The following is a 19,597-nucleotide window of genomic DNA, read 5'->3' on the forward strand; positions in this document are numbered from 1 at the left end:
ATTCTCATCTCTGAGGCTCTACAAAGTCAAACAAACGCCAAAAATAGAAACACTCCCCAACGGTGCTGAATATAAATGTGCATCAGCCCGCTGAGGATCTGCCGCGTCTGTTTGTTTACATCCTACACTCGTGGGAGCAAAAGGGATATTAAAATAAATTTAGCGGAGGAAAACGGGGCATAGCAACAACAACAACAAAAAAAAGATCTCAAAGCAGCAACAACAATAGCTGCAGCAGCAAAGGTGGTGGAAATCTTACAGGAGTTCTAAGCATGTGCTCAACAACTTTGACACTCCGATTGTGTAATCGTTGGCAAGTCAAAGAGAAGTCAAGCCCATTTTATCTAATGCCTAGATCACACATTTATCTTGGAGGATTTGACATATAACCATCTACATCCAGAATTAGCTGTTTAGTATGATTATAATACACACAAAAAAAAACAGTTGGAATTAGGGTCTGAGGAAACCAAAAACTTCTAATGCCAAATGTAATTTTAAGATGAATTGAGAAATTCTGTCTCCATCAAAGACTGTATGAGGGTTCAAGCAAGGAAGTGCCTTATATATGCATTCTTTTTAAAGGCCTGGAGGGGCCGACTCCACCGGTTCCAAAAACCTTGGTTCATGACTTGGTTTACTTTTATCTCATTCACATCGTTCCAATGAGTTTGCGGTCTTAATAAAGTCCTCCTGATTAAAGTGTGAAAGTAATTTTGTCTATTCATGTCCCATTAAGAACAAAGTTGTTGATTAAACTTTGTTTCCTAAATGGCTATATATTTAGACACAATCGACTTTCAGAGCAGATTTTCAGCCCAAAACAAATGCTCCCTTTGGACACACCTTCCTCCCTAAACTGACCCCCCACCCCCCCCCCCATCGTATTTTGCTGTTTCACTCGCAAGTCTCTGAAATGGGAGAGAGCATCAGACAAGTTGATGATATGCATTTTGAAGGTTGATTTGATTACCTGTTCATCTTTTTAGGCCTAACACGTTCTATTCTTCGGTTCAGAGAGTCTGTTCGTTCTCCTTTAGCTGTGTTCTTGCGGTTATTATGAACCTTGAAATAGTGTCCATGAGTACAGGGAGCAGAGTTTTTAATCAAATACATGATCATCTTCCTCTAAACCCTGTGCTCATCAGGGGACCTTAAAGGTGCAGCTGTACTCAGTCAGCCTGTGTGGCAATGCTACGGCCGCTCCCCTTTAATCACAGTAAATGAGTCAGTTCCTCAAATGCGTCTCTGCGTTTGTAACCTCTCTCTTTTGCTCTTGATGATTCCTTCACTCTCTCTTTTGTTCTCCTTACTTTCTCTGAGCATCCATTTGCCCCCCCCGGCTCTCTTGGCTCCTTCACTTTATGCCCATCGCGTCACCTCATCATGTTTCATATTTTCCCCCTGCTCTCTATCTTCCGACATTCATTACTCCACGAGCCACAGGCGACGGTAAACACTTTCCTCCTCGATGGAGGCTACAGTGATGGGTTTCCACCAGAGACAGCGAGGAAAGCCTGCAGCACCACTGGCTCTTTTCTTTTCTACTCCTCTTCTTTTTCCTTCTACTTTTTCTAGGCTCAGTGAAATCCTGTAATCTAAAATCAATCTTCCATCTGTTCTCTTTGCAAACAATCCCGTTTATATATTTATGCTGGGCTCCTTTTATTGCCGTATTGTTCACACTTCATTCACAGGCTGATGCTGTTAATGTAGTCAAACCCTGAAAAAGCTGTGTTGCACAACTGATCGAGGACTCCGTGATGGAGAAAAAAATACTTGGCTGCTTCCTTGGTATGTTCTGCCAAGCTAGGATAACATTTGCTAAAATTGCTCTGTCAGTGGAAGCAGACATTCGAGTGGAGATGAATCAGTGATAAACCCTGCCACAAAAACCCCCAAACCTGACAAGGACCAAAATATATGTTGAGAATCTAATTCCACACAAAGTGACCCCGGAGAGAAATATATTATATTGAAAGGAAGAATGATTTTCCATTTCCTATGGTGCGCCACAGCTCTCTGTTCTGCATGCACCCTGCGGCTCTATTCAAAAACACACGCAGAGAGAGTGACTGAAAACATAAATTTGCAGTCTGAGTCTCATCTGTACTCTACCCACCAACTCTCTCTATTCCTCCCCCCCCCCCCCCCCCAACATGAGCTGAATCATTTTTAACACACACACATGCTTGCATGGGCACAATCGCCGTTGCACTTTAATTCCGTTTTTTTTTAAAATTTCTTCTCCGTATTTTTCACTTGACAGGGGAGACTTCTTTAAGGGGCTTAACAGCTTTACAGGTGAAAGCAATTTCCCAGCAGAGTTATAATAAAAGAAGAAAAAAAACAGAAGTGGTGGGATGATGGTGCAAAGTTACTGACCTTAAACACTCAGCTCTTATTTTAACATCTGTTTAGGCGTAATTTCCTTGAAGATGTTTTTTCTCCTTCATTCTGTTTATTTTTTTGGCTCTCTATCAGTGTGTATTGCCATCTGTCTGTATTTTCTCTGTATATTGCCTTACAGGATATGTTGTAAGAAATGGTGCGTGATCGCACACTGAGAACATATAATCACACCCAAACAACAGTATTGCCCCCTGGAGCTCTGGGAGGGGGTGAAAGAGGCAGAATGGAAGGAACAAACTGTACATAATAAAAGGCAACAAACCCAGCGTGCAGTACAACACGTCCCTCAGCTTCACATAGATAACACTTTCCTTGACTCTTTACAAATGTTAGTCAAGTGTTGTGTTTATGCGCTACAGGAAAGCAACAGAGCTATAGTGGTAACAGTCAGGTAGAAAATAAATCCATACCACTTAAGTCCCACATTGCTTTCAAAAAACGTTTGGCATCTGACAGCTTTTTTTTTTTTTTTTGGCCTGGCAGAGTTCATTTTCAATTCAAAACCAATGCAGTTAATTCCAGTGTTGAGCATCCTCAGCTCTCTCCTCAGGTTTTCTAGTCACTGAGATCGGAGCGCTCTGTCAAAAATAGTCAAACTTTTGAACACAGCAAAATCTCATTGTCACTTCTCCCTTACCGCCCCATCAATATCAAGAAGCGGCTGAACTTTGGTTATCAACTTGATCTCCAATGACAGAAGTAACTTATCCAAGCAGTTTATACTGCCCTACAAAGGCAAAAGGCAGTAACTTCAATCTTTTCAAAAATGAGTTTTTGTCATTTTTGTAACATTACAGATGTGCTTTATTATGTGGACAAATATCTTGAGTCAATTGTGCTGTTTTTGTTTTTAGAAAATAGTAGGTTGTATTTGCATTAACTTCCAAAAGCCCTTGAGAAACCAAGGCAGAGTCCAATAACTTCACTTATAAGGGTCTTTGCCTTTGTTTTTCTGCGGATCAAAGTGAAGTTACTGTTTCACTGCAGTGGAGTTAAGGTGTTATGCTTTTGTTTTAATATCTGTCATCAAGCACTTCTGACACACACAGTAGCTTGACTAAAGTGTAGCAAAGAAATAGTGTTGGTTGTGTTATTTTAACCATGCAACCAAGTGAAATACAGTATCAAATGGAAGTTAATGCCTTTTGCCTTGGCATGACCCATTATTATTGTACAGGCAACGCAAAGGCAGAGTACCTTAACTTCCAAATAAGGGTCAAAGGTCATGTTTGAGCTAAAGATTTTTATGAACATTAATAACCTGATTAAAAAGACAAAGAATTGCCACATTTCCAATATTCTGCCTGCAACTCATTTGGCTGGACAACAAAAAGACTTTAAAGTCATTTTTCTCAGTTGTACACTCTGGCGAGTTAAGGTCTTTTGCCTTTGTAGGGCAGTATAGTATACAAATACTTTTTTTTTCCAAGGGTAAAATTTCCAGGTCTAGAACTGGTGCTCTTGCCAGGACGTGATTCATAAAATGTCCATGAATGAAATATTAAGCAAACAGAGCAATTAGAAACTACCAAGGGAAGGTGGCTGCAAGACAACTGTTGTGAGAAGCACTCTGGGATTGAAGCGCTATGCGTTAGAGCTGTCGGTGTCTCCAGGGGTCTTTTCCCCCAGCAGGATGACAAGAGCAACCCAGCAGCAGTGAACAGATGGTGGAGCATGTTAGCATGCCTGTACAGTGCCAGGGGTCAGAGGGGGCTGTTCAACCAGTCAGGGGGCAGCGAACCTCCAAATGAGCCTCCTAACCAGCCTGTTGCTTCACAACAGCACAGGCATTCAAATCACAGTAGAGTCATCATGCCCAGTTGCCTAATAGGCATGTTATCCATGTAATTGCAATCTCCTTGGTTATATCCAGACTGGGGACTTCTGTTTTCCCAGTGTTTCTGTTCACTGCTGATAAGGATGTGCAGATTCAGACATTTTGTTGTGTAATTATGATTACATTAGCCTGGATGATTACAAACAAATGTGGATATATGTCGGTGAAATTCATATCTCACTGTACAAGACACTACCAGGAGGTGTTGTTTGATTCTATAGAGATGTGTGGTTTCTAAGTGAAAAACAAAATCTGAATGGTGCTTTTTAGACTTACCCGTCAGTCAATGTTTGTGAGCAAATAATGAGAAGGCTGGCTGAGGAATGCCATGTTTCTCTACAAACGTGATGAAGTCTCATACGGAAATACAGAGAAACTTCTTAAGATCTGATGTTAGGTAACTGAACTCGTTCTTCTCATTCTAAAAGACAACTTTCAGTTGAAATAAAACACAACGAGTGGAAAACTGCATATTCTCCTCCCAAGGTCATCCATTCCAACACTGAATTATTGTCCTTTGTTGTTACAAACTTTTGAACGGGATACCTTTGTGTTCTTTTCTCAAGGTCAGTTTGATAAATCAATTACTCCAAATTGACTTTTGTTTAACATAGCACTTGAATCAGGGTCTATTACGGGAAAGTATTGCAAGTTTGGCCACTCCATAATACTAAATGGGCTTTGTTTGCTATTGTACCACATCACTTAACTCCCCACATGCCAAGCATGCGCTACAATGTTGCTGTGCATGCGTTATTTAATTGGATTGGATTAAAAGCTAGTTGTACATGACATTGGTAGTCACAGACCTCGGAGAGAAATGGAGCCGTGTAAAACATTCCTTATTTCAGCTCATTGTTTCTGGTTGAGTGTCACCAAATTAATGAGTTTTGTTTTTTTTCAGCAGCAACAAATGTTTTCCATTAAAAAAAAAGTTCGGAGTATGCCCTCTACCCAGAAAATAGAGCAATCTAGCTACTAAGGACCAAGATGTTTTCTCTCAGGAGTGACTGGAAACCAGAACAGAGCTTAAACAAATCGTGCTGCCTCTGTTTTTGCAATATATTTGTGTTAATTGAGTGAGTGACAAAGACCCTAAAATATCTCAGAGAGCTGTAATAACAATAAAGATACCGTATAATAGTGTGATTGCATAGAGTTATGTAAAATATTGTTTTATTGATTATTAGTTCCCACAAATGTACTCAGCGCATTGTTCTGAATTGTAAATCTCCCGTAATGTTTCGTAAAAGCATCTTTCTGTACGCCCTGTTGAACTGATTTAAAGATTCAGAGGCGACAATCATTTGCAAGACACGGCTGTTTTCTCTGCATGTTTGCCCACGGAACAACGATTATTCACTGTGTAAGTCTCCAATGAGCTGATTCACACTCCAGCAGGCAGGAAACTTTGAGGGTACTTTGCCATTTTCCTACTCCCCGGGAAGATATAAATCTGTAGTCTGGAAGCCAATGTTCTCCATGATGAATACGGTCTTTTGCCTCTCACCCCCATCCTCCTGCTCTTGTTTTTTTCCCTTCCATCTGCTCAATGGAAGGTGATGAATGTGTGCAGGTGAGAGATGAGGTTGAGACCTTAAAGGGAGAGGAAAAACAGAAAACAAAAACTCTGCATGCTGGAGACCAAAAAAGACGGACTGGCGTTTTATTGGAAAATGACATTTTAAATCATAGTTCCGCAGGCAGAAGGACACACAAGAGGGGTCCAAACAGGGATCAATAGATCAATATTTCATCCTCTCTCATTCAGCTCCAGTAGACTTCTCTGTAGAGCCCTTACATCCTCTCACTCAGTTTCAGGAGGTCAATTTTCTCTTCCTCTCTCGTAGATAAGTTAAGAAATATCTCAGACTTGCAGTGTGGTAACAGATGCACTGATGCACTGTGTGTACGTGTTGGGAGTGGTCGGCTTCAGGCTACTGGAAATGACCGTGGTGCTGCTGAACTATGGCATTGTCTACACACCACAGTGTTTTGACACACCACAGCACACCACAGTTCTGGCTTAGGTCATTTGTTGGGAGGGAATTTGTTCAGTGAGAGAGCTGCTAAACACCACTAAGCTACATGGAGCATTTATTGACTGGCAGGGCTCAGACCTCTGAGAGGAATCACAAGAAATGAAAACAGAAAAGCAGATGGATTGTTTGAATCCCCACAGTCGCACAAATCTGCAGCCAGGGGAAAAAAAACGATTTGCCTTGTAGCTGCAGGAAGCCAGTTTATACCACAGAGCCTCACCAACAGAAAGATGATTTTGTCAGTTTGCTTCAATATCAGACAAATGTATTTCTTATCGTTAAATTCAGGAGCATCCGAGCATGTGTGCTGCTCTCACAAATGATGGGGTGAGCGCAGCTCTGCTATTTCCTCTGACTTTCTGTCCTACAATCTGCTGAAGGCAGCTGTTTGCTGTAGATCGGCAGCCAGGACATTTTCTAGTGCCACACTATGTGTGAGATGTAGGGTTCTTTATATTGGCTCGGTTTGAGTGAGAGGGCTTGAACAGATTGTTATTCTCATGGCTTGTGTATTCATTGAAAAAAGGCACAATGCACCCTTTTATTCCACGTAATTTACACTTTTAATTGCATTTAATTAAAAGAATTTCTCTTCAAAACATCTGAATCACTATTCATACATTCAGTCCACATTTGGGCTCGAACAGCTGAACTTTTTCACATGTAGCAGCAGAATTCTCCATCCTTTAAACCTGGAAAATCTCATGTCACTTATTAATCCAAAAGAATTGTAGTCTGTGAAACTTGTAATGAAACCTATTTCAGCTTTCTGCTTTGAGCCGCTGCTCTAACTTTCTTAACATAATTTAGTCGTCTGGGTTTCAGTCCAGAGTTTCATGCACACACTTACTGTTTCAGACAAATGAAAAGTATGTGAAATCTGAAATGTAGCCTTTACCACATTATATGATATTTACGAGTGATCCTAGTGCAGATGTTTCATATCATCTGTTGTTATATTGTGATCACAGCAATGAACAGAGAGACACTCAAACATAGTCACATATTTACCTCTAAATCCTCTCCACCCGCATTTCACATGCATTTTTCTATATTTAACACCTGCACACACAGTAACAATGCACAGTGGATTAACAGCCAGCCTAGATTTGGAGGTGTTTACTGACCATCATATGCTGGTCTAATCCGGCAGATGCACACAGCTTTGTAGAAGATGTAGCCTCACCATTTGTTAATATTAGAAACATCGCTAATAAAAGACCTTTGCGGCATGTCTCTCCTCCTGACATTTTCTGTCTCCCTTCTGCTGTCCTGTCTAATAAAGGCAAAAGCGCCCCCCCCCCCCCAACTTCCCATCAAATTATTGATTTATTTATTGAATTTTGGTGTTTTGCATAATATTTTCATTGTTCTGATTCCACATTGCCTTGACCAGTCAAAAATGTAATTGATTTTTTGATACATAAAGGATGCAACTTGTTCTTATTTTATGGTTAATGTGATGCTTCTCTTATAGTCTCTAAGTAAGAAAAATACAAAAAAAAAATTCTATACAGTTCTTCAGAATAACTTGTTTAAACTCCTGAAAATCAAAAATCCTAAGTCAATAGTGACAAGACTCAAACTAGCAAAATCTGGAAAATGTAGAAACTAAAATTCAAAAAAAAATTGAAGATTTTGCAAGACAATGACGAATGATCAAATCTACTATCGCAGCAGTGGTCTGTTCTTTGACTAAAAAAATGAAATGATTGACAGCTGGAGCCTTGAAGTTAAATAAGTCTAAGTGGTGTCAAAAGCACACCAATGATCTTGCCCTACAAATAATTACACCCACCTTTACATCAAACATGGTAGAGTTGATCTGCCTCCTGGACATGTCTAGTGATGTTTTTTACTCTTTAAACTATTTTACAAGGTTTAGGAGGAACTTTTCATCCTTCAGAGAAAAGAAAACCTCCCTGCATTGATTTCCTGTTACTCTGTGACCAAAATAGTTCAGTGCGCCGTGTCCCCTGTGTGTGCTGAGCTGTGCTAGACAAGCAGGCAGTCGGAGGCTGAGGGGCTGGGAACAGAGTGGAGGGGAGATGACAGTGTATGTGAGTCTCTGAGAGTCTCCCATGACAGTCAGTCCCAGACCAGGAGGCCAAACAAAACAACGAGCGAGGGAGTGAGCGAGCTAAGCGCCGAGCGAAAGGAAAGGAAAAACAGAGAAAGAGAGAAAAAGTTGGGATGACACAGCCTGCAGAGAAGCTTCCGGAGAGTGTAATGAGTTTGGCCAGGTTCCCATGATATTCTGCACCACACACAGAGAGAAAGGAGATGCCTGTAACCTTTATGTCGAGATAAAAAAAAAAAAATCAAAATCCTTTCATCTTTTCTCTCCAGAAAGGAGACAAAAGATTGTATCTGCAATAGAGAATCCAAAATTAAATCACATATGATGCTAAAGCTAAAGAACAGCCTCTATCCTGCTGTTTACCCTCACTATTGACTTCTGAATCGTATGTTTAGGCCATTTGAGGCTGAGGGTACAGACCCATCACCCAGTTTAGAGTTGGAATGAAGAGAGATGAAGAGGCATTAGTAATATTGACCATAGTCACCGATCAATATCCATTTATGCTTCTTTTATCGTTGCTACTTAGTTAAGTGGCTCCTTCAGTGACCCTTTCTTTTATTTTCTCTCTTGCTTTGTTCTTCCCTCTCTCCTTCCTTCCTTCCTTCTTTACTCACTCAACACAGAGGGTCTCTACCAGCTGGGCGGTCCACGTTGTGCCCCTCAGAGCAGCATTGAAGGCCTGGAGGACAGCGAGGTGGGCAGTTATTTGTCTTACCGATGTATTCACAAAATGCTGCCAATATTCCTACCCCCTCCTCTCTTCCTAACAGTCTCATTTTTCCATCTGCCTGAAACCTTTTTGCAGAGGAAATGTAAGACACATGTGCTGCTGCTGGTAGTGCACGGCGGAAACATCCTGGACACAGCGGGCGGAGACCCCAGCACAAAGTCTGGGGATGTTGCCACCCTGGGCTCAGTGCTGGAGAAAGTGGCCCGGGCTCATTTCCAGGCGGCCGCTGAACACGTGATGATCAAGCTGGTGCCATGTCCGGCCGTGTGCGCTGAAGCCTTCTCATTGGTGTCAAAGTGAGTACTGTAGCCAGAACAGAGACACACATTTGGCCCTTTTTTAACTCTTGTCATTTAAATTGGTTTTTATCTGGGTAAAATCGAGGAGCAGATGTCAGGAATCAACCTAATTAAAGCAGTTCTCCAATAATCTTTTGTTTGGTTTAAAAAAGTCTTCCATTGCTCTTATGTTTGACACACAGTTGTTTAATCACAAAGAAAAACTGCAATCTCACAGATCATCCCTGAATTTTGTAACCTTTTAGCGAACACTTCGCTAACCTGTCCGCTTTAGAAAGTCACATTAAGATTTTGAAAGTGGGATAACTTTTGTTTCCCGTTACCTATTTCCCAGAAGTCTCCAAGTAAAGAAGTACACGCCTGTTGTATCATGCTAACTCACAGTCCTAACAGCCACAGACACAGGTTCATTAGAGGAATTACTGAAAGCCATTATTCACTCAATGCATCAAACGGCTGATGGATAATGTTGTTTCTTTTTATTTGTAACTTTTCATCTCTTGCAGCCAGATCACAAATCTGATTCCATCTAGGCTATCATGCTTTTCTCAAGAAACAATGAAAAATGGAGGCAGATGTTCAGTTAAAAGTAAATTAACAATAGCCTACATGTGCTTAATACATTTTACTGTAGCTAGAAACTTCATCAAGACAAACACAAGGGACATTAGCAACCACTTTGAAGGAGACCTCTAGATGGATATATTGACACCTTTATGGCATCTGATTACTTAAGAAATGTGTGACTAAGTATGTTTAGCAAATGGTAATTTAGTTTGTTGCTAACATGTTAGCATTGAATCCTCATAAATTCAACATTACTTCACGAATAACAGGAAAGTTGTAGGGAGCTGCTGCGGCAACAAATAGTGTTGGAATGAATATTTCTGCAAAGTAACAGATTGGATTCATGTGATTGGATGTTGCTGGTCAGCTGATGATTGAGCCAGTTGTAAAGCGTGAATAAATCAGCCACTTGGAATTTTCTTACCTCCTTACTCTTGTGACTTTATATGAATTTCCATCTTCATATGAATCTTCTCTCTCAAAATTCTCTCTAGTTTGACGGACGGCCTTAATGACCATTAATCATTAGCAAACAGTGCACACATGCCTTTACTGTTAAAGAAGGCTTTAGAGGAATCAGCCCATTATGATGCAGGCTTGCAAAGAATTAGCATAAAGGGTAAAAAGCCTCAGCGGCTAAGGCGGTGAAGGTTAATTAAGAAAATGTATTGACCCAAACCAAGGAACAGATGCAATGTTAATTAGTATGGTGATGTCATTTCTCAGCCCATGCAAGCAAGTGGCCATGTGGGATATTTAACTCCTAACCTTTTTAAATACTGTTGTTTTTAATTGTTGTTTTAATTGGCCCCTTGGTTGACAAAACAAACTTCTTAATGATGGTATTGGGTTTTCACTGACCCTGATTTGTTTGTGTTATGAGCCTTTGTGAAAAGTTAAATTCCCAAATAAATTATTTTACATCATCACTGTGAATTCATGAAGTCCTTCACAGGTAGATTTTTCCCAGGTAAAAAAATATTTCCAAGCACATGTCTTAGCCCTTCTATTTTCTCTCCTGTCTTGCTGCCCATGCAGAGAGCTGCGTAAGCGTACCTAATGATTTCATTTCACATTTAATGTCACATGCCCCCGTGGTCACCGCTTTTTATCTGACAGCATCACTTAGTTTGTCTCTGCTTTCCAATTATGTGCTGAGGATGCTTTTGTCTGAAGTGTCACTGATCAGCGTGGAGAGAGAATGATTTTGGCAGTAGAGTCGAGGCTTCTGTCTGGGCTTGTGATTGACATTAACGGGAAAGAGGGAGGTAGTGGCTGCAAGAGAGACGAGTCAGGAGAGATGTGTTTTCTGCAGCTCGGCAGGTTGACGTCACTTAGCATTCACAGCATCTAAACATGAAATATTAAAAACAACAACTCTCTCTGGGAGTCGAGCAGAACTGAGGCGTGGTTGGACGATTGCTTGATTTGAGTTGTAACACATGAGAAGATAGACCGCTGTGTTCAGACACGCATGACACTTACATAAAAGGAGACCTATTCGTTTTTAAATGGACCAAAGCTGCCTCAATAGAACCTCAATTAATTGCTGAATGAATGAATAAAATAGTGAAATACAAAGAAAAATACTTGGACCTAGGTACAACATTTTAACATTCTCCTTCATGTACTAACATGTCGTGGAATGACAATAAAACCTCATTGAATCATTCAATTATTAAATAAATAAATAACTATTTAAACTTAATTTGGTCTTGAATTTTTTGATACAGGATTTCTTCCCTGGGGTAGATTCTCTTTGTGGATTTTATTTTACTTTAATTCAGGTTTTTCATTATATTGTGATTTCAAGGTCCAACTTCTAGCAAAAACATTTTGAACTCTGCTCATGTTCAAAAATGGTCAATCTATCTTGTTAAATTTTAAATATGTAAACCAATCACATCAAGCTGCTGAGTACTGGCTTGGTAATAGTTTAGTAAGGAAAAACATTCATGGGAAGTAGCCAATAAGGCTACAGTCAGGAGAATAGGTTGAAAATGGACACTAAGAAACTACAAACATTATGCAACAATAATTTTTTAACACAATACCTATTGGACAAAAACAAGCATGATGACATAGGTCACGCACTCACCTTGTAGCATTGTTGACTCAAATAAGATATCATTTCATTCATCTTTTTGTTAGTTCTCTTAGTCGTCTTCTTTCCTCAGTATCTTACACAAAGGAAGATTTTTTTACACTATCCATTTACAGCCTGTAAATGACCCTTTGCATGTCTGTACTGATTTTTTGGAAGGTACATCTCAGACGACATTTACATTGTTAGCAATAAGCCACAAGGATGTGAAGCCAAAGTTCTGCTCATGGCAAGAAGCAACTATGTGTTTGAAATGAGACAAAGCTTACTTGTCCCCAGAAGGCTCCAGGTCCTGGTCAACATCTCACAATATGTGCAGCCAGTCAGCATTGAAACAAGCCCACATAGCTGGAAACACCACACTTATACAACTCCACTTTACAGTGTTTGCTGTAATGACAGTGTTGGACCTGTGGGTGTGCGGAGCCTCATTTGTTTGCATGCAAACATAAACACAGAGAGGAATGAGCAGCCCGGCTGGAAGGAATTGCTGCTGTGTGGGTAATTTACTCTCATTCTGGGTAACAGCTTGGCTGAAAATCGCAGCGAGGAGAGGAGGTGGCAAAATCTCTTAGCGCCTCAAAGACCAACTTTCACATAAACACACCACTTTTGACTTGGTGTTTCATAGTTCCTTATGTACCTCTGGGTGTCCCAACAGAGGATAAACATGTTATTTTGCTTGTGTTAGTGTGTGTGGCGAAAGCCTGCTGTGCTTTTAGCTGAGCTGAGTACGCTAATTATGAGCTCTGTGCGCTAACGAATGTACCTGGCATTGATGGCTAGGAGCTGGGTGTCAAGGAAACACACACACACACACACACACACACACACACACACACACACACACACACACACACACACACACACACACACTTGAAATACATAAACAGACTCGCACACACTCAAAAAAGAGCAACTGATGGGGTATTATTGCGCCTCAGCACACCCAATTAACAGCGACAGCGAAAAAGGCTCCCAAATTGATTTCCTCTCTCAGTCAACACCCTGCCTCTCTCACAGCACGAAAAGAAACATTTATATTGAAAACTTTTTTTCTGAGCAGCAGAAGTGAAGGAAAATGAATTCAATCTCTCTTGAGCTGAGGGAGAGGCGGAGGAGAAGGTCCACTTGTCCGTGTGCAGAGAGAGTGACCTCAAGCTCAGGGAGAAAGAGGCTCATTATTCTGACCAGCAGCAGCTGAGGATGTGCCGTCACTGGGCCCTAATTGGGAAGATCCTGCAGAGGCCCATCGCTGCTCATGTTAATTGTGTGAACGTTGTGCACTGCTAAGCCAGCCATTACGAGACCGGGAGAGCAATTAGACAGGAATCTGACAGACTTCAGAGTTTTTCAGTTTGGCATTATATTGCAGGAGGGAGGGGGAGCGGAATAGAAAAAGTCAATCTCAAGGTTATTGCTGCGTGGGATGAGCCTGATTCAGGTTTAATCAGCTCACTCGGCCTTATCTTCCACCAAGTCATTGTTAATGGATCTCATCCTTGTCACATAACCATGAAACCTTGAGCAACTCTTCCATACATCTCTCAGCTATGAAAAGTATTGTGATACTCTAAGACTGAAAAATGTACGTGGAATTCAAAGCGGTAAACTGCTCTCTCGGTTTAAGAACGAAAGATAACCCGATGCTCATATCATAGCAGCAAATGAAGCTTTTTTGTGTGTTTCATATCTCCTGACTTTTCAGTCGTTGACACCTCATCATGACCTCTGTATCTATCGCGTCTGCTAATGAAAGCAGAGACATGAGCTGGGTAAATGCCGACACTTGTGAGGGAATGACTCACATCTTGAAATAACAGAGGCGGGTTCGTCATGGCAACAGAATGCACACACCTCTGCCGTTCAGAGACATGGTGATGTAAGGCTTTTTAAGGAGTAAAAATGTCATCACGAGTAGCATAGTTCAAGTGTCTTCCGTCCCCGTGCTGTTTCATGGATTTTTATTTTTATGTCGGTTTATTCTTCCTGTAACCTGTTGAATGATATTTTCACGGCTCCTGTGTAATAGCGTAATAAAGTAAATTTGTAGAGCACTCATCAAAACGTGCTGTTTGAGTGTGGTACAAAACATTTTTTAAAAATCACTAAATATACAACAATGTGTAAATAAAAAGGAAGATATACCAAAAAGAAGAGCAATTTAAAAATAATATTTCACTAAATAAATAAATAGAAGACATTTGATAAAATGTGAGAATTACAGGTTTTTCTTCTGGAATTTTTCAATGATGAAAACTTGAGACGGACTTTGGATTCTCTTTGATTTATTTGGCCGAGGTCAGACAACAGCAACAGAACACAAATGGGTAACAAACTATTCATGCTCACAGGCTTATATTATCTCAGCAGGTACAGCCCATAAATTCCTTTATATTTGGGCCGAATCTAAAAGGCTGGGAAGAGGACCTTACCCGTACTTGTAAATTCCAGATCTAAACATTATGTTCTCAGCTTCGTTTCCTTCACAACATATACTTGGCTCCTATCCAAACATAGACCTTCTGTTATAAGACTCTTGTATTTACATCTATACAGACCTAAAGAAGAATGTCCTGAAGATGGTAGACAGATTTAAAATAAAATATCCACAACAGTTCCCAAGGTGAATGAATACATGAAAATACATACTAACACCTGTCAATAAAAAGAGGTCTAGTTAAGTTAACCATCCAGACATAAAACCACCATCTGTTCCTGCGAATAAACCACTTTTCTTCATCCAAACGTTATGCCTGGTATCACAGCTATACTCCCATATTGATCACCTGAGTTTGAGAGGAAATCTCAGAGGATTCTAAAAATTAATTATAGCCATTACATGCAGATGGGATTTGGATAGTTTGGTTTGAGCAGCCTTTTCCCAAAGCACCTGTTTGAATAGACAAAGGTGTTAATGATTGCTTCGGATTAATTAGTGCCATTGGTTCCGAACAGATAATGACCTGCGGCAGTGGAGGAGGGTAAACACTCAAAGTGCCTCAGCAAATAAACTGGTGAACAGTCTGACTCATGCACACAAATATAAATCATTTGCAGGCACTCTTTAGGATGTAAAACACTGGCTGCTCTGTGGAAATAATACTAACAAGTTCTTGCATGATGTAGTAATTATGCAAAACAAATACTAATTAAGAGTCTCACCTGACATTTGTTGAGCAGTGCAGCAGGTGTTGAACCTCTGTTCCTGTCCTGTGAGTTATGAGACTCTGCTCAGACCTAAAGCTGTGTTTGGAATAATTATTTGAGCTTTTGTCTGGGTTCCCAGTGAGAAATGGTGCGTGTGTGTTTGTAGCAGTTGTAAATAAGACTATTAGGTGTGAGGCTGTGATTGGACCCTCTGTTGCACTTCCCTGGGATATTGGGATTTCTAATTTCAGCTAAAAAAAAAAACAAGCACCTGCTAAACAAATCCTCGTAGTTTACGGATGAAGGGAGCTGATGCTGTTTTGTCACACGGCATGTCTTCCTCCTGGAGCAATGCGACTCTGCACTTGTGTTTCCTGAGCTGAATATTTCATGCAGCAGCTTTTGTAGAAGGAGTCACACTGTTGTTATGCAAATAGAAGTGTGCAGAGCCGTACCAGCAGCACAGAATATATTTTCAAAGGTTTCCCCCTTTGTCTGATTTTTGCAAATCTGCATGAAAGTGTCTCAAAGCACAGAATCATCCATAAGAAGCTGCCCTGAGGGGCAGGGTTCACAGCACTGACACTGCAGAGGCAAACAGGGGTTTGACGACTTTAGAGTTTTCGACTGTTAGCAAAACTTAGACACGACATCTTGTGGTTGTTTACTGTTAGTGGAAACTAGTCAACTGAGATTCGGGACACAACTTACCCCCAAAAAAGATTTATAGGGATCAAAGAAATGCTCACGTTTATTGGCCTTTCACTCTAGACATCATTAGAAAACATTGTTCCCTCACCAGACATTAAATAATACAAATACAGTATGAACTGGAGTCAGCATCTGATAACTGAGCAACCTGACCGGGTACAGGTCCAGGTGACAAAGGGGTCAAGGGATTGATGGGAACGAGCCTGCATGTGATATAGGTCTGTATCCAAATTTCTTGTTAGGAGGTCGGTCAAACTACTAAAGATTTAAAATAACTACAAAGAGAAAAAGAAGACCAACAAAAAAGTCACAAAACAACACATACTTAAAAAATACAAAAACAAAAGAGACACTACAACAAAATCGGGATTCAAAACAACCACATAGAAACAGAAACAGCTTGAATAAGAAACTAAATAACAAGAAAGAGACCATAGAAACTTAGAACAACAAATGAATACAAACATTACACATCCAGAAAAAAACTCTTCAAAGAAACAAAAAAACAAACTACAAGAAACAAAAACAAACTCACAGAGACATCAAATCACCTGATGTAAACACAAAACAACTTCAAAGGGAACCAAACTAACAAAGATACACTAAACAACCACAGCAACTTAAAACAACCACAAAGAGATACAAACAACATTATATATCCAGAACAATCTCTTCAAAGAAACAAAAAACATACTACAAGGAACAAAGAAGAAGTTAAAATGATGAACATAAACCTCATACAGGAATATACACAATACACCTCACAGAAATAAAACTACCTGATCAAATTTAAAATCAACCTCACAAACTTATATAAGCTTCATTAAGACACATATGGAGTTTATAGACTCCCCAAAATGACGAAACCACTTAAAAGATGTGTCACTGATTCAGAGAGTCATGCTTTTATTTAGGAGGGGTGTGGGCCTTCTCAGTGCCCAGGGGGCCATCGCCTCATAATTAATCCCTGGCTATAGAGCAGATTGAGAGAAGCAACCTTGCTGTGGCATAGTGGCTTCATGTTGAAGAGATTTTTCTCCTCCTTCCTGGACTTCATTTTTTTAGCCACTGTGAAGTAGGCCCAAATCTAAAAAAAAAAAAACATTTATGCTTTTCTATTAGTCTTGTTGTACCACCTGTCAATGCAAAAAAACAAAGATAGTCAAAGAAGTAGGTCCATCACTTGGAGCTCCTTGGTTATAATTAATGTTCTCACACCATATGTATATGTATATGTATAATTTATACATATTTGAACAGTGAGGTTTCTTTGGTCAATTGCTGCATGTGAATAGCATCGTCTCTGACAGGCAGAATAATACAATTTTGAGAATTTCATATTAAACTCACTCGGCTCATTTTGCATACTTCATGGCTTTACAACATCCTAATAGGAAACTGAATAGATACTTAAATTCATGAATTGTGATGGTTTGCAATTAAACATGAGGTTGTTTGGAAGGTTAAACCTCATTTCAGTAAGTTAATAGTATAGTCAAAACTATGCCGGCACTTAACGTTTGGTGTGCTACACAAGTGGAGATAAGCTGCAGTAAGATGGTTTTAACTAGTAGTTTAAAATGCATGTACACTTATAGGCTGTGTGTCATTAGTGGTTCCATTGACCTCTATCCACTGACACTCAGCCCTTGGTACATGCTTCTGAAGGAGGCCACTTAAACAGTAAAGGGTTAGCTAAGGAGAGGGAGATTGAACCTTGAGTGTGGACTTTCAGCCCAATGTTTTTTTAATTGCTAGTTGTAGGATTAGCACACCTGATTTTAACCAACCATGAACCTAATGTTTGTGCCTACTCAGAGGGCCAAACACACCATGGCCCTTTCACTAAAAAATGACCTAAATCACAATTGAAGTAAACAACTTTTCTATTGGGTTAAGTATATTCTTTTTCCCTTTTATAATTACTCGCAACCTTCTGAGGGTGAATCTGCATGACACCTCATCGTATGTTGCTGCTCTGGTTGGCAAGTGGCATATTTTGCTTGCCTCCCTTTTTTTTTTTTCCGTTCACCTCCCTGCACCCACTTGATATTGTATTTTGGTGACTTCCTTTGAACTCCTCTTCGTCCAGTTGGGAGATGAGGGGGAGTCATGGATGTAACGGTGCACAGTGTCAAGCATTGCTGGTTGTTATTGGTTGCAGCAACTCCCTTCTCAGGTAAAAAAATGCAAACATCCGTCTTGTTTCTGGCTTTTCAATCTCTGGCTATTAAAATAAACATGATTAACATGTTTAAACTAGGCTTGTCCAAAGCTTCAACAAACATTTTGTGGATGATGAATTTGGCAGCTTGATTTACACATGTTTCTGGCAAGCCGAGGTTGACGCCACCATTTGTCTTATTTCCTCTAGCCGATGATGTAAATAATTGCCCTCCAACACAGATCTGTCACTGTTTGCTGTGATGCTGGCAGTGTGGATTGCGGAGGTGGTAGGTTGTCGTAGATTGACTGGTGAACACTTTTTAGCTAAGAGCAAAGCAATCACATCTATTGTCTCTTCTCTTCCCAACAGGTAAGACAAAGCCTGCAGCATGGTACTTTACAACTGCAGCAGAGATTTGCTTTTGGTTTCAGCAGAGGTTCTCAGATTGACAGCTACATTTTGAATTATGAATAGAATGACAAATGTACACAACAACGCAGTTACTCTAAGAAAATAAACCATGACTTCATTTTACTGGCAGTGAAGGAACTCCATTGATAGCAAAAACTATTTCCCATTTCTTGGGTGGTGAGCAGCAAAATGTTTGACTCTAATTGGACAAAGTTTATGATCCCAAGAGGCACAATATGCCTGCGGGCTGGTACTGCGGGTTTACCACTGAATAATGCCAGTCCATTTAGCAGAACAACAAGAACATCTCCCATGTTAAGCAAATTAAGTAATTTTCTTTTTTTGTTGTTGATAAGATTAGAAGATTGATATTTATTTAACCTCTGTGTGTTCAAGAGACAGAGTGGTCCCTAGTGTGCTTAGATTAAATACATAAATGCTTCATTACACAAAGAAAGTGTAGTCCTTGCTAAACAGTGCATCACAACCAACAATGATTTAAAGCGAGGACCCCCTCCCCGGCCCCCAATTCACTTATTGCATTCGATTTATAATTTTACTTTATTTTAAGCTTCTGTGAATTCGTATCCTTCTTGAGTTTAAATGTTTTAACTTGTGACTCACTGTAAAATGCTTCAGGGAAAAATGTTTTGACAAAGTGCAGATAAACGGCTCATCAACACAACTGTGGCAGCAGCAACACATATTCAAAAATACTACATACTGGTTGATATAGAATATTGTTGTTGCTAAAGGTTATGATTGTTTTTTTTGTTTGTCATAAAAGGCATCAGTAATCATTTTAGAGTGTTTCATAACCAGCTTAAAACCCCTCACAGGAATATTCTCTCAGCTAGTAGAAAAGAACAGCATGACAGAAATCAAACAGCAGGTTAATAGGGAAGAATAATGGGGCTTGGGAGGCTGTTTACCAACAGGATAGATTGGTAGATGTTGGCATGTCAGTGCTTTGCTGCACTTATTGTGTTAGCACCTTTTTATGCCATTAACCATTGATTCTAAAAGATCATGATGATGTGCTGCCTGGATAGTTCAAAATGTTCATTCCATGTGCCTTGTTTCT

General features: G+C 40.0%; 1 protein-coding gene across 2 annotated transcripts in view; it reads left to right on the plus strand.

Moving 5' to 3' along the window:
* Nucleotides 1-19,597, plus strand: part of pitpnm3 (PITPNM family member 3) — an 80,453-nt gene that overhangs the window by 33,749 nt on the left and 27,107 nt on the right. For both annotated transcript variants that reach the window (XM_061046649.1, XM_061046650.1), the window contains exons 4-5: nt 8,998-9,068; nt 9,180-9,400. In XM_061046649.1, the coding sequence (XP_060902632.1) occupies nt 8,998-9,068; nt 9,180-9,400 (292 nt within the window). The remainder of the gene's footprint in view (nt 1-8,997; nt 9,069-9,179; nt 9,401-19,597) is intronic.

Source organism: Labrus mixtus, chromosome 9 (genome assembly GCF_963584025.1).
Source record: "Labrus mixtus chromosome 9, fLabMix1.1, whole genome shotgun sequence".
NCBI lineage: Eukaryota > Metazoa > Chordata > Actinopteri > Labriformes > Labridae > Labrus > Labrus mixtus.